General features: G+C 48.5%; 1 protein-coding gene across 9 annotated transcripts in view; it reads left to right on the top strand.

Annotated features, from left to right (window-relative positions):
• NBEA (neurobeachin) overlaps positions 1-14,930 on the top strand; it is a 1,049,301-nt gene that overhangs the window by 298,032 nt on the left and 736,339 nt on the right. For all 9 annotated transcript variants that reach the window (XM_063951811.1, XM_063951806.1, XM_063951798.1 and 6 more), the window contains exons 9-10: positions 5,436-5,633; positions 9,900-10,033. In XM_063951811.1, coding sequence (XP_063807881.1) covers positions 5,436-5,633; positions 9,900-10,033 — 332 coding nt within the window. The remainder of the gene's footprint in view (positions 1-5,435; positions 5,634-9,899; positions 10,034-14,930) is intronic.

Below are 14,930 nucleotides of genomic sequence, written 5' to 3' on the forward strand. Positions count from 1 at the left end.
TGTTTGACGAGGAAGGCTCGCTTAATGTGGAGGGGGAGTGCTTGAATGTCATGTCGCCGTTGGCAACGCCGACACCGGAATGGGTGGATATGCTGAATGTCTTGAATGCAAATGTCAATCTTTTGCATAAAAGGTTAGACGAGGCTGAAGCTAGGGATCAGTCAGGTAGCCAGTCCATGCCTGTCCCTGTGGCGCCAGGCCCTTCGGGGTCTCAGAAGCGCACCATATCCCAGATCGATGACACAGATACCGACACGGATACTGACTCTAGTGTCGACTATGTAGATGCAAAATTACAGCCGATCGTGGCAAAAGGTATTCGGTACATGATTATTGCCATTAAAGAGGTTTTGCATATTACTGAGGAACCCCCTGTCCCTGACACGAGGGTACACATGTATAAAAGGAAAAAGCCTGAAGTCACCTTTCCGTCCTCAGTTGAACTGAGTGTATTGTGCGAAAAGGCTTGGGAATCTCCGAATAGGAGACCACAAGTTCCCAAAAGGATTCTTATGGCGTATCCTTTTCCACAAACGGATAGGATACGATGGGAATCTTCGCCTAAAGTAGAAAAGGCGCTGACACGCTTGTCCAAAAAGGTGGCACTGCCTTCTCAGGAAACGGCTTCCCTCAAGGATCCTGCTGATCGCAGGCAGGAAATTACCATGAAGCACATTTACACTCATTCAGGTATTATTGTTAGACCGTCTATGGCGTCGGCCTGGGTTTGTAGTGCGGTTGTGGCATGGGTAGATTCCTTATCTACGGAGATTGACACCTTAGATAGGGATGCCATTCAAATGACCATAGAGCATATCAGAGATGCTGCCTTGTATATGAGGGATGCTCAGAGAGACATTTGTTTATTAAGCTCCAGAATAAATGCTATGTCTATTTCTGCTAGGTGGCTCTTGTGGACCCGACAGTGGACGGGAGACGCCGATTCAAAGCGGCATATGGAGTCCTTGCCGTACAAAGGGGAGGAGTTGTTTGGAGACGGCCTCTCGGACCTTGTCTCTACTGCTACGGCTGGTAAGTCGAATTTCTTACCTTATGTCCCCCCGCAGCATACAAAAAAGGCACCTCATTATCAAATGCAGTCCTTTCGTTCCAATAAAAACAAAAAGGTACGGGGATCGTCCTTTGTTGCCAGAGGGAAAGGCAGGGAAAAGAAGCTTTACACAGCTAGTTCCCAAGAGCAGAAGTCCTCCCCTGCGTCTGCAAAGTCCACCGCATGACGCTGGTGCTTCCCGGGGGGAGGCAGATCTAGTGGGAGCTCGTCTTCGGTTTTTCAGCCACGTCTGGGTTCACTCGCAGGTGGATCCCTGGGCATTAGAGATTGTTTCTCAAGGATACAGGCTGGAATTCGAAGACTTGCCTCCTCGACGGTTTTTCAAATCGGCTCTGCCGGCTTCCCCGTCAGAGAGGGAGCTAGTGTTGGCAGCAATCCAAAAATTGTATATTCAACAGGTGATTGTCACAGTTCCTCATCTCCAGCAAGGAGAGGGATATTACTCAACCCTGTTTGTGGTCCCAAAACCGGACGGTTCGGTCAGACCCATTTTAAACCTAAAATCCCTGAACCTGTACTTGAATAGGTTCAAGTTCAAAATGGAATCACTCGGGGCGGTCATCGCCAGCCTGGAGAGGGGGGATTGGATGGTGTCCCTGGACATAAAGGATGCTTACCTTCATGTTCCGGTATTCCCCCCTCATCAGGCGTTCCTGAGATTTGCAGTGCAGGACTGTCGCTACCAATTTCAGATGTTGCCGTTTGGGCTTTCCACGGCCCCGAGAATTTTCACCAAGGTAATGGCGGAAATGATGGTGCTCCTGGCAGGCAGGGGGTCACAATTGTCCCATACTTGGACGATCTCCTCATAAAGGCGAGATCTCGGGAGAAGTTGCTGGACAGCGTGTCTCTGTCCATGAAGACGTTGCAGTTACACGGCTGGATTCTCAATATACCGAATGCCCAGCTAGTCCCTACAACACGTCTGACTTTTTTGGGCCTGATTCTAGACACAGACCAGAAAAAGGTTTTTCTTCCGATCGAAAAGGTTCAGGAGCTCATAGCCCTGGTCAGGAACCTATTAAAACCAAAACAGGTTTCAGTGCATCATTGCACGCGTGTCCTGGGGAAGATGGTGGCTTTATACGAGGCCATCCCTTTCGGCAGGTTCCATGCGAGGACTTTTCAATGGGACCTCTTGGACAAGATTCAGGACTGGGTCCTGGTGACCATGGACGCAAGCCTCCGAGGCTGGGGAGCAGTCACACTGGGAAGAAATTTCCAAGGTCTCTGGTCAAATCTAGAGACTTGTCTCCACATCAACGTCCTGGAGTTGAGGGCCATATACAACGCCCTGCGTCAAGCGGAGGAATTGCTTCGGGAAAAACCGGTTCTGAATCAGTCAATGTCACGGCAGTGGCTCATATAAACCGCCAAGGCGGAACAAGGAGCAGAGTGGCCATGGCAGAAGCGACCAGGATTCTACGCTGGGCGGAAGGCCATGTAAGCGCGCTATCAGCAGTGTTCATCCCGGGGGTGGACAACTGGGAGGCGGACTTCCTCAGCAGGCACGACCTGCATCCGGGAGAGTGGGGACTTCATCAAGAAGTCTTCGCACAGATCACGGGTCGGTGGGGACTGCCTCAAATAGACATGATGGAATCCCGTCTCAACAAAAAGCTAAAGCGGTATTGCGCCAGGTCAAGGGACTCTCAGGCGGTAGCGGTAGACGCTCTGGGGACACCTTGGGTATTCAGATCGGTCTATGTGTTTCCTCCTCTTCCTCTCATACCCAAAGTGTTGAGACTAATAAGAATAAGCAGGGTCAGAACAATCCTCATTGTTCCAGATTGGCCACGGAGGACTTGGTATCCGGAGCTGCAAGAGTTGCTCACAGAAAATCCGTGGCCTCTTCCTCTAAGGCAGGACCTGCTGCAGCAGGGGCCCTGTCTGTTCCAAGACTTACCGCGGCTGCGTTTGACGGCATGGCGGTTGATCGCCGGATCATAGCGGAAAAAGGGATTCCGGAGGAGGTCATTCCTACCCTGATCAAGGCTAGGAAAGACGCGACGTTAAAACATTATCACCGTATATGGCGAAAATATGTTTCTTGGTGTGAGGCCAGAGCTGCTCCTACGGAGGAGTTCCATTTGGGCCGTCTACTTCACTTCCTTCAAACAGGAGTGACTTTGGGCCTAAAATTAGGGTCCATAATGGTCCAAATTTCGGCCTTATCAATTGTCTTTCAAAGAGAATTAGCCTCTCTTCCTGAAGTACAGACTTTTGTGAAGGGTGTGCTGCATATTCAGCCTCCCTTTGTTCCTCCGGTGGCGCCTTGGGATCTTAACGTGGTGTTACGTTTCCTCAAGTCACCTTGGTTTGAACCACTCAAAACTGTGGAGTTGAAATACCTCACGTGGAAAGTGGTCATGTTGTTGGCATTAGCTTCGGCAAGACGTGTTTCAGAATTGGCGGCTTTATCACATAAAAGCCCATACTTGGTTTTTCACGTGGATAGGGCAGAGTTGAGGACTCGTCCTCACTTTCTGCCAAAAGTGGTCTCATCTTTTCATGTGAACCAACCTATTGTCATGTCTGTGGCTACACGGGACTTGGAATATTCCGAGTCCCTGTATGTGGTCAGGGCTTTTAAGATTTATGTGACCACAACGGCTAGAATCAGGAAGACTGAAGCTCTGTTTGTTCTGTATGCGGCCAACAAGGTTGGCGCTCCTGCTTCAAAGCAGACTATTGCTCGCTGGATCTGTAACACGATTCAGCAGGCGCATTCTACGGCAGGTTTGCCATTGCCTAAATCTGTTAAGGCCCATTCCACTAGGAAAGTGGGCTCTTCTTAAGCGGCTACCCGAGGGGTCTCGGCATTACAGTTGTGCCGAGCAGCTACTTGGTCGGGGTCTAACACCTTTGCAAAGTTCTATAAGTTTGATACCCTGGCTGAGGAGGACCTCCTGTTTGCTCAATCGGTGCTGCAGAGTCATCCGCACTCTCCCGCCCGTTTGGGAGCATTGGTATAATTCCCATGGTCCTTACGGAGTCCCCAGCATCCTCAAGGACGTTAGAGAAAATAAGATTTTACTTACCGGTAAATCTATTTCTCGTAGTCCGTAGAGGATGCTGGGCGCCCGTCCCAAGTGCGGACTTCTTCTGCAAGACTTGTATATAGTTGTTGCTTACATAAGGGTTAAGTTATAGTTTATCGGTTGAACCGAGGCTATGTTGTTGTTCATACTGTTGACTGGGTAGTGTATCACAAGTTATATGGTGTGATTGGTGTGGCTGGTATGGATCTCGCCCTTAGATTTACAAAAATCCTTCCTCGTACTGTCCATCTCCTCTGGGCACAGTTTCCCTAACTGAGGTCTGGAGGAGGGGCATAGAGGGAGGAGCCAGTGCACACCCAGAATCCAAAGCTTTCTTAAAGTGCCCTATCTCCTGCGGAGCCCGTCTATTCCCCATGGTCCTTACGGAGTCCCCAGCATCCTCTACGGACTACGAGAAATAGATTTACCAGTAAGTAAAATCTTATTATTTAATAGATTTGTTTAATAGATCTGTTTACTGCACACTCCTGGGAATACCGGAAGTGACGCAATGCGGTCCAGAAGTGCGTTCCACCGCACTTCCCTGGCTGTTGGGGGCGTGCCTAAGGGCCAATTAGTGATGGTATTTAACAGGGGCCGGTGAGGCAATACCTCTGGTTCCAGTTGACTGCACTATTGATTTGTGTTGCTATGCTGCTTGTTTGACTAAGCTATGAACTCCTTAACAAAGGTCCTGGTGTGGACCGAAACGTTGGAGGAGGAAACCGTTACTTGGAACTGTGAGAATGACCTTTTCATTAAATTTCCATTTCACTTGGTTGATTTAAATCTAGAGAGTGCTATTCTTTCCGCACTAGTGGAAAATACTGTATTGAACTTTGGACTACACCCCCTAGGGGGTGTGACTTTGATGGGCACCCTAGTAGTTGGCTGTGGTCTGTGAGAGTGCAGGGATCTTTGTTTATATATATATATATATATATATATATATATATATATATAGGGGGCACCAATATTTTCTTGCCTCCGGGCAACTGGGACAAACTTACGCCACTGCCAGTATGTGTAGCACTGGAGGTGTTTGAAGATAGTGCTATATATATATATATATATATATATATAGGGGGCACCAATATTTTCTTGCCTCCGGGCAACTGGGGCAAACTTACGCCACTGCCAGTATGTGTAGCACTGGAGGTGTTTGAAGATAGTGCTATACTAACTTAGACACAATAAGATATACAGTATGTAAACTTACTGTACATATGAGTTGGGTTTTGCATGTTACCATTGGTATGAATCCATTTGTATTTTTCATTTGCATTGGGCAATGTTGCCAATCTGTTGCTTTCTCTTTACAGAGTACATTTAAATTTAAATCTGAGAGTGATATTCACCTGGCTGAGCACCACAAGCAGGTTCTGTATGATGGAAAACTAGCAAGCAGTATAGCATTTACTTACAACGCAAAGGCCACGGACGCCCAGCTCTGCCTTGAATCGTCACCAAAGGAAAATCCTTCTATATTTGTGCATTCACCCCATGCATTAATGCTACAGGTAGGTCATTCCTAAACTTTGTTACTGCAATTATATGTCACATAATTTTACATTTATTGCATTTTTTTTTTTTTTTTTTTACAAATTTGAAGGACAATAAAAATTTTAAGATGACAAAATTACAATGTGGTGGTAGCAGTAAATTACATTCTAAGTAATACTCATAATAGACCCACACCACACAATTATAATGTAAAAGATTGCTGCAATTGTAGGTTCTGTTGCTTCATGTAGCACCACATTCAAAATTATTAATTCTCTTTATTACTGCTTTTGGATCATATTGATATTAAGAGTGTGTGGGAGCAACATGGTGGGGCTGTTGGGGTGAATGCTGTTTACAGAAGGGTGCAGGGCTTATAAAACGATTCTGATGTCTTGTGTTGCTGAACAGCTGACCAGGCAGCCATGCAGAGTATGATTGTTAGAGAATGGCCAGACATAGAGAAGGCACATTTGTTGCTTACCGACCCAGAACATCACTTTCTCAAAATAGCTCCTGCTAGAGACTGATTCATATTACATCTTACCTTTCTGCACAAAGAGAATGACATTTGAAAGAACTGGCAGATACATATTTTTCTAAGTAAAGGGTGATAGCCTGCATTATAATTTTCTCTGGAAAAAGGGACCTATGGCCTAGAAATTCAGTCATTTTGTAAAAACATGTTTATATAATATTTTATTTAGTCAGAAAGAGCTCTCTCCATCCCTCATCCTCCAATTCTGACACTCTTATCTTCCCTTCTGTCCCTCTCCACTAACACTCTCCATTTAACTTACGCGCTCATGTTAGGATGCATGCTATTGCTGTTTCTACTCGCTCACTGTGTCTCTCTCTTTCTGTACCTCACCATCTCCCATCCACTCGCTGCGCCTCACCATCTCCCATCCACTTGCTGCGCCTCACCATCTCCCATCCACTCGCTGCGCCTCACCATCTCCCATCCACTCGCTGTGCCTCACCATCTCCCATCCACTTGCTGCACCTCAACCTCTCCCATCCACACCCTCCCTCTTGCAAATGCTTATCCACTCCCCACCCTCTTGGTCTCCTATCCACCCCCTCCCACTCTATCCCCCATCCAATCCCTCCTATTAACTGCATCCCTTGTCGCTTTATTGCCTGCCTTTTGCTGTCTCCCTTCCTCCCTCTTCCCAATTTGCTGTCTCAATTCTACCCTCTCCCCATTTGCTGTCTCCTTTCTATCCTTTCCCCATTTGCTGTCTCCATACTAGTCATTCCCTCTTTGTTGCCTCCCTTCCAGCCCCCCCCCCTCTCTGTCTCCCTTCCAGCCGTTCTTCCTTCACTGTCTCCTTTCCAGCCACCCTCCCTCGCTGTCTCCCTTTCAGCCATTCCCCCCTCGCTGTCTCCCTTCCAGCCATTCCCCCCTCGCTGTCTCCTTTCCAGTCATTCCCCCCTCGCTGTCTCCTTTCCAGCCATTCCCCCCTCTCGCTGTCTCTCTTCCAGCCAGTCCCCCCTCTCGCTGTCTCCCTTCCAACCATTCCCCCCCTCTCGCTGTCTCCCTTCCAGCCATTCCCCCCTCTCTTGCTGTCTCCCTTCAAGCCATTCCCCCTTCCCCCCTCTCTTGCTGTCTCCCTTCCAGCCATCTCCACCCCTCTTGCTGTCTCCCTTCCAGCAATCTCCCCCCCTCTTGTTGTCTCCCTTCCAGCCATCTCCCCCCCTCTTGCTGTCTCCCTTCCAGCCATTACCCCCTCTCTCGCTGTCTCCCTTCCAGCCATTCCCCGCCTCTATCACTGTCTCCCTTCCAGCCATTCCCCCCCTCTCGCTGTCTCACTTCCAGCCATTCCCCCCCTCTCGCTGTCTCACTTCCAGCCATTTCCCCTTCTCGCTGTCTCCCTTCCAGCCATTCCCCCCTCTCGCTGTCTCCCTTCCAGCCATTCCTCCCCTCTCGCTGTGTCCCTTCCAGCCATTCCCCCCTGCTGTCTCCCTTTCAGCCATTCTGCCCCCTTGTTGTCTCTCTTACAGTCTCCCTTCCAGCCAGCCCCCCCCCCCTCTCTCGCTGTCTCCCTTCCAGCCATTCCCCCCCTCTCTCGCTGTCTCCCTTCCAGCCATTCCCCCCTTTCTCTCGCTGTCTCCCTTCCAGCCATTCCCTCCTCTCTCGCTGTCTCCCTTCCAGCCATCCCCCCCCCTCGCTGTCTCCCTTTCAGCCATTCTGCCCCCTTGTTGTCTCTCTTACAGTGATTCCCCTCCTCTCTCGCTGTCTCCCTTACAGCCACCCCTCCCCTCTCTTGCTGTCTCCCTTCCAGCCATCCCCCCCCCTCTCTTGCTGTCTCCCTTCCAGCCATCCCCCCGCTCTCTTGCTGTCTCCCTTCCAGCCACCCCCCTGCTCTCTTGCTGTCTCTCTTCCAGCCAGCCCCCCCTCTCTTGCTGTCTCCCTTCCAGCCAGCCCCCCCCTCTCTTGCTGTCTCCCTTCCAGCCATTTCCTCCTCTCGCTGTCCCCCTTCCAGCCATTTCCTCCTCTCGCTGTCCCCCTTCCAGCCATTCCCTCCCCTTGCTGTCTCACTTCCAGCCATTCCCCCCCCCCCCCTTGCTGTCTTCCTTCCAGCCATTCCCCCCCCCCCTTGCTGTCTTCCTTCCAGCCATTCCCCCCCCCTTGCTGTCTTCCTTCCAGCCATTCCCCCCCTTGCTGTCTCCCTTCCAGCCATTCCCACCCTCTCGCTGTCTCCCTTCTAGCCATTACCCCCCTCTCGTTGTCTCACTTCCAGCCATTCCCCATTCTCGCTGTCTCCCTTCCAGCCATTCCCCCCTCTCGCTGTCTCCCTTCCAGCCATTCCCCCCCTCTCGCTGTCTCCCTTCCAGCTATTCCCCCCCGCTGTCTCCCTTTCAGCCATTCTGCCCCCTCGTTGTCTCTCTTACAGTGATTCCCCCCTCTCTCACTGTCTCCCTTCCAGCCAGCCCCCCCCTCTCTCGCTGTCTCCCTCCAGCCATCCCCCCCTCTCTCTCACTGTCTCCCTTGCAGCTATTCCCTCCTCTCTCGCTGTCTCCCTTCCAGACATTCCTCCTCTCTCGCTGTCTCCCTTCCAGCCATTCTGCCCCCTTGTTGTCTCCCTTTCAGCCATTCTGCCCCCTAGTTGTCTCTCTTACAGTGATTCCCCTCCTCTCTCGCTGTCTCCCTTACAGCCACCCCTCCCCTCTCTTGCTGTCTCCCTTCCAGCCATCCCCCCCTCTCTTGCTGTCTCCCTTCCAGCCATCCCCCCGCTCTCTTGCTGTCTCCCTTCCAGCCATCCCCCCGCTCTCTTGTTGTCTCTTTTCCAGCCAGCCCCCCCCCCCCTCTCTTGCTTTCTCCCTTCCAGCCATTTCCTCCTCTCGCTGTCCCCCTTCCAGCCATTCCCCCCCCTTGCTGTCTCCCTTCCAGCCATTCCCCCCCCCCCCCTTGCTGTCTCCCTTCCAGCCATTCCCACCCTCTCGCTGTCTCCCTTCCAGCCATTCCCCCCCTCTCGCTGTCTCCCTTCCAGCCATCCCCCCCCTCGCTGTCTCCCTTCCAGCCATTCCCCCCTTCTCTCGCTGTCTCCCTTCCAGCCATTCCCCCCTTCTCTCGCTGTCTCCCTTCCAGCCATCCCCCCCCTCTCTCGCTGTCTCTCTTCCAGCCACCCCCCCTCTCTTGCTGTCTCCCTTCCAGCCATTCCCCCCCTCTCGCTGTCTCCCTTCCAGCCATTCCCCTCCTCTCGCTGTCTCCCTTCCAGCCATTCCCCATTTGCTGTCTCCCTTTTACCCCTCATTCTTTCCCTTCCACCACCACCTCCCCTGCAGTCTCCCGTTCGCCCACCTCTTGCTATCTCCATTCCACCACCTCCTTCGTTAGCTCCATTTCACCCACAGCTTCTTTCTCTCTGTCTAGAGAGCAGTGTTTATAAAGAATAACACTGTATAAATTCCACAAATGTTGACATTCGCTTACAAAGGGATTCTATTTAATAGACCACAACATTTTACAGGATCATCTAAAATCTGTGACATTATACAATCTGTGTAACAATGTATGTATGCCCCTACTAAATTCTATGGGTGGAATTCAAATGTTTGGAAAGTCGGTTGGGTGTCTGTGTTTTCCTGTCTATTAGATTGAAAAGTCAGTTGGGTGTCTGTTTTTTTCTAACATTTGAATTCCCCCCTCTGATTGCTGGAAGAATAACTAGTTTTAACAGTATTTTTTGTTGTTTAATTCAGTTGCACTTTTTTATATATATGAGGAAGCAGCATGTAATAGTAAACCCTTCTCCTTTTCTTCTAATTTATCTTAGGATGTAAAAGCTATTGTAACGCACTCAATACACAGTGCAATCCATTCAATCGGGGGCATCCAGGTTCTCTTTCCGCTATTTGCACAGCTAGACAATCGGCAGCTGAACGACAGTCAGGTGGAAACCACGGTTTGGTAAGGAATTGCAGATCACCCTGTACATTATGTTGATGCCTTAGTAATACAGACATACTTTTGTACGGAGTTTAATGGCTGAAGACCAGTGGACTGTGGAAGAGCTTTCTGCATTGCTCTGCATTTTAAGAAGGTTAAACTTGAGCATCTATAAACAGTTTGAGGTTTACTATTGATTATAGTGGGCCATTCCATTCCATCCGTACAAGACGCATTAGATTTTGCAATCCTCTGTGTAAATGCACTCATGGGAATACATAGAAATCATTAAATGATTCCGTAATAGCAATTCATGGTTTCTGCAGAAATGTGGTGGCTAAGCTCCACAAGACAAAACATAAATAGTGTAAATTAGTGATGGAGGAGCTCAGCTGCACTACAAATCTTAGGTTAACTTGACCTTCTGCTGCTTTCTGGTGTATAGTATGTTATTTTTCCATATTTAACAACGCCTCTTACTTTCCAATAATAATATTTTAGTGGTGGCTCCTCCGCTGGAATCTCCACTGTTCACTCTATTTAGTTGGGTGCTTGCAGTTTGTATAAGACCGTGATCATCAGAACAGAATGGGCTTGGCTACCTTTTAAATAACGTCACCTAGTTTTTTTATTGGTTTCTGTCCAGTGCCATGTGCAAACAATTCAGCGAACATGGTAGATAAGAGATTCAATTACACATGATTAGTATAGGTAAGCAATATATCATTGTGACTTATAATGCAGTATGTTCTGTGCTGAGTATACTAAACAGTACACAGTCTACCCTTTGTCCACATATACGAGGGTGGTTCAATAAGTAAGGTAACAGGACCTCTCACGTGTGTAGTGTTATCTATTGCATTGTAATTTCCCACCAGCCCAGAGCAGGGAGACCACTGCTTCCCCTCACGGCCATTAGACTGCGCCTTATGTCAGTCATACTGCCCAAATATCAGATGTTAGATAGCGAGGCTGGGGGAAACGTGGTCACACAGTAGTATGATCAGATTTCTGTGTCTAAATGGCACTTCAGCATCTGATATTCATTGATTCGGTGATGACATCATGTCATGGAAACAGGTTTGGGTTTGGTGCACTGCCTTTGATAAATCCAGGCCACATTCAGCCAACCACATACACGAGTTGTTATGTTGCTACCATTGGGAGATACTGGACCATCCCCCTACAGCCCTGACCCGGCACAGAGTAATTTACATCTCTTTGGACCATTGAAGAAGCATCTGGGTAGAAGGGGTTTTGCAATAGACGTAAAGTTTAGAAAGTAGGCATGTCCTGGCTTAAGGCGCTTGACGCTATGCTGGGATAGATGCTTCACTGGAACACGTATGGGGACTATGTGGAAAAATAATATACCAGGGCCATACTATTAATTATACGTATATGTATGAGTTGAATACATTTATGCAATGAAAAGTCTTGTTACCTTATTTATTGAACCACCCATGTATAATACTATGTACTAAGTCAGTGCTTCTTGGAGCAGCCATCCTGGTCTGAGGCCAACCTCAGTCTATATATTATGTGCTTCATGAACATGAAGTAAGCATATACAGCAAGCTAAGGGAGCCGTTCAGTTCTCTCCAAATAATACACGCTGGCAACAAATATATATATCCCGATTTAGAGTTGCATGCAACTCTTCTCTGCAGACTGATGACGAGATTTTTAGCAACATGCGTCAGAACCTGAATGCGCAATTTTGAGCAACTACAGGCAAGACAAGGTCGTATACATCTCAATGTTACTTCGCTTAATGGGTGCATTTGAGTGTTTGCGTGTAGGGTGTGCGCTGTGGGTGTGTATCTGGATTTGCAGGTTGTTGAAATTCAGAGATCTCTCTTAAATCACACAGATGTCTTGTACCAAGGGTATGGCTGGTGAAAGAGAGCTGCATACGGATAACTATGGCTACTTTTACAAGCATGTTGATGGGGGCGTTGAGGTCACACACATGCAGCTGACTTGGAAATAAATGCAGATGCCTGCCTGTGTTCATAGCATGGAAAGCTGCACCTGCTCTGCATGCGATTGAGTCAGGCCCAGAAAGTGTATCATGATGATATGGGATGCAGTCAGTTTACTGGCTGTCGGGATCCCGACACCAGAACTCAGAAAGGGCCATGAGACCGATGCCGGAGTCTCGACAGCCAGCATCCCAACCGTAAGTATACCCGTTGGTTTAGGTTTAGGTGCCAGATGGGGGGTTATGGCTAGGCTGTGAGGAAGGGGGAGGGGGTAGGTTAAGGTTAAGCTTGCGGGGAGGGTTAGGGTTAGGCACCTCTGGGGGGTGGGTGTTTTATGTGGGGGGTTAGGGTCAGACTGCTGGGGGGGAGGGTTAGGTTTAGGCAGCGTGTATGGGGACTTAGTTTTAGACACCTCTTAGTGTCGGGCACTAAGGAGGAAGGTTAGGGTTAGACTGGGGGAACACAGGGGTAGAGGGGAGAACACACCACACTTACCCCTGTCGGTCTTTCCGTTTTCTCGATCCCAGTACCGTCAGATCATGCTAAACCCGGTATAATAGCTTAGAAAACATGACATGAAGAACATTCTTAGATTGCTGGAACATTAAAGCTACAGTATTTGAGAAGGCTTCTCTGTAGTCCCCAGCAAAAGATACACAAAACCAAGTATTCCCTGGCCATGGTAAGCAGTCCGGATGGCTAAAGAAGATGCCAGACGCTAGTGGAGTTGCACGTGACCGGTCAGCTCACTTGCGCCAGGCATTTCCTGATATGTGGCAGATTGAGGCTAGATGTATGAGGACACATCTGCAGCCTTGTCTTTTTGTTGTAGTATTGCCTGCAATGTTTTAAAATCAAGATAGGTGACATTATTAAAACTTCTTAAGACCTGGTCTGCAATAAATGGAAATGTCTAAATGTGCTTCAGCTGAAGTTATTTAGGGGGTCTATTTACTAAGCCTTGGAGAGAGAGAAAGTAGAAGGAGATAAATAACCAACCAATCAATCAATCAATCAGCTCCTTACTACCATGTACCATGTTACAGGCTGTGTTTGAAAAATGACAGGAGCTGGTTGGCTGGTACCTTTATGTCCATCCACTTTATCTTTGTCCAAAGCTTAGTAAATAGACCCCTTAGGGGGACATTTACTAAGCAGTGATAAGAGCGGAGAAATGAGCCAGTGGAGAAGTTTCCCCATCAACCAATCGGCACCTGTGTATTGTTTTATAGTATGCAAATTATAGATGTTACTTCAGTGCTGATTGGTTGCCATGGGCAACTTCTCCACTGACTCACATCTCCGCTCTTATCAGTGCTTAGTAAATGTCCCCCACAGTCTCAAAAATGGCAGAAGCATTATACTAAGGAGCAGAACCCTGTTATTTTTTCCTTGTACTGTAACATTCCAGCCAAACTGTCAATAATGTGTGAGAATGTTCTATGTTCTACCTTGCAAACTATAAAGAATAGCAGGCGATAACTGTCTGTAGTATTTCTTATAATCTACACAGCCTGTCCGAGTAGCCGCGTATTTTCTGTACTTCACAGGTACAGACAAAAAAAGAAGTAGTTTGTGAACCAAAAGTGGCCTCTGTCCTCTAACATGGATAAAAGCATTTAGCTTTGCGGCCGAGGCTGTCTTAGTTGTAGATTTAATGGGAATATCTTCAAGGCTTTCTTTAGTATAGAATGTGACATTTCTAAACTCAGGTATAAGAAGTATCTCTCAGGTCTTGATGCTCACACTTTTACAATCATTTTCTATAAACTTTCTGTTCATTGCCTTTCTCCCCAAGGAAATGGCTTCATTCACTCACAGGCGGAATAATCTTCTTAACAGTGAGAGAGGCGCAGTACAGAATATGGCAGATTATTGGAGTTATAGGGGTAGCGGCGAATCGCAGCAATTTTTCGCCCGTTTTTTAATTCGACACAATTCGACCGTCGAATTCCGGCAAGTGGGTGCCGGAATTCAACATATTCAATAAAAAACGGATTCCACAGTCCCGCTGTCGAAAAACGGCCGATTTGACGGATTTTGATCAGATTTAAAAAAAAACGGGAAAAAACCCGAAAAAAATTGCGTGGGGTCCCCCCTCCAAATCATAACCAGCCTCGGGCTCTTCGAGCCGGTCCTGGTTCTAAAAATCAGGGGGGGGAAATGACAGGGGATCCCCCTTATTTTTAAAACCAGCACCGGGCTCTGCGCCTGGTGCTGGTGCAAAAAATACGGGGGACAAAAAGAGTAGGGGTCCCCCGTATTTTTTACACCAGCATCGGGCTCCACTAGCTGGACAGATAATGCCACAGCCGGGGGTCACTTATATACAGCGCCCTGCGGCCGTGGCATTAAATATCCAACTAGTCACCCCTGGCCGGGGTACCCTGGGGGAGTGGGGACCCCTTCAATCAAGGGGTCCCCCCCCCCAGCCACCCAAGGGCCAGGGGTGAAGCCCGAGGCTGTCCCCCCCATCCAAGGGCTGCGGACGGGGGGCTGATAGCCTTGAGAAAATTGAAAGAATATTGTTTTTTCCAGTAGTACTACAAGTCCCAGCAAGCCTCCCCGCAAGCTGGTACTTGGAGAACCACAAGTACCAGCATGCGGGAGAAAAACGGGCCCGCTGGTACCTGTAGTTCTACTGGAAAAAAAATACCCAAATAAAAACAGGACACGCACACCGTGAGAGTAAAAGTTTTTCTCTGACGTCCTAGTGGATGCTGGGAACTCCGTAAGGACCATGGGGAATAGACGGGCTCCGCAGGAGACTGGGCACTCTAAAAGAAAGATTAGGTACTATCTGGTGTGCACTGGCTCCTCCCTCTATGCCCCTCCTCCAGACCTCAGTTAGAATCTGTGCCCGGTCAGAGCTGGATGCACCTAGTGGGCTCTCCTGAGCTTGCTAGAAAAGAAAGTATTTGTTAGGTTTTTTA

The sequence above is a fragment of the Pseudophryne corroboree genome, chromosome 2 (assembly GCF_028390025.1).
Source record: "Pseudophryne corroboree isolate aPseCor3 chromosome 2, aPseCor3.hap2, whole genome shotgun sequence".
NCBI lineage: Eukaryota > Metazoa > Chordata > Amphibia > Anura > Myobatrachidae > Pseudophryne > Pseudophryne corroboree.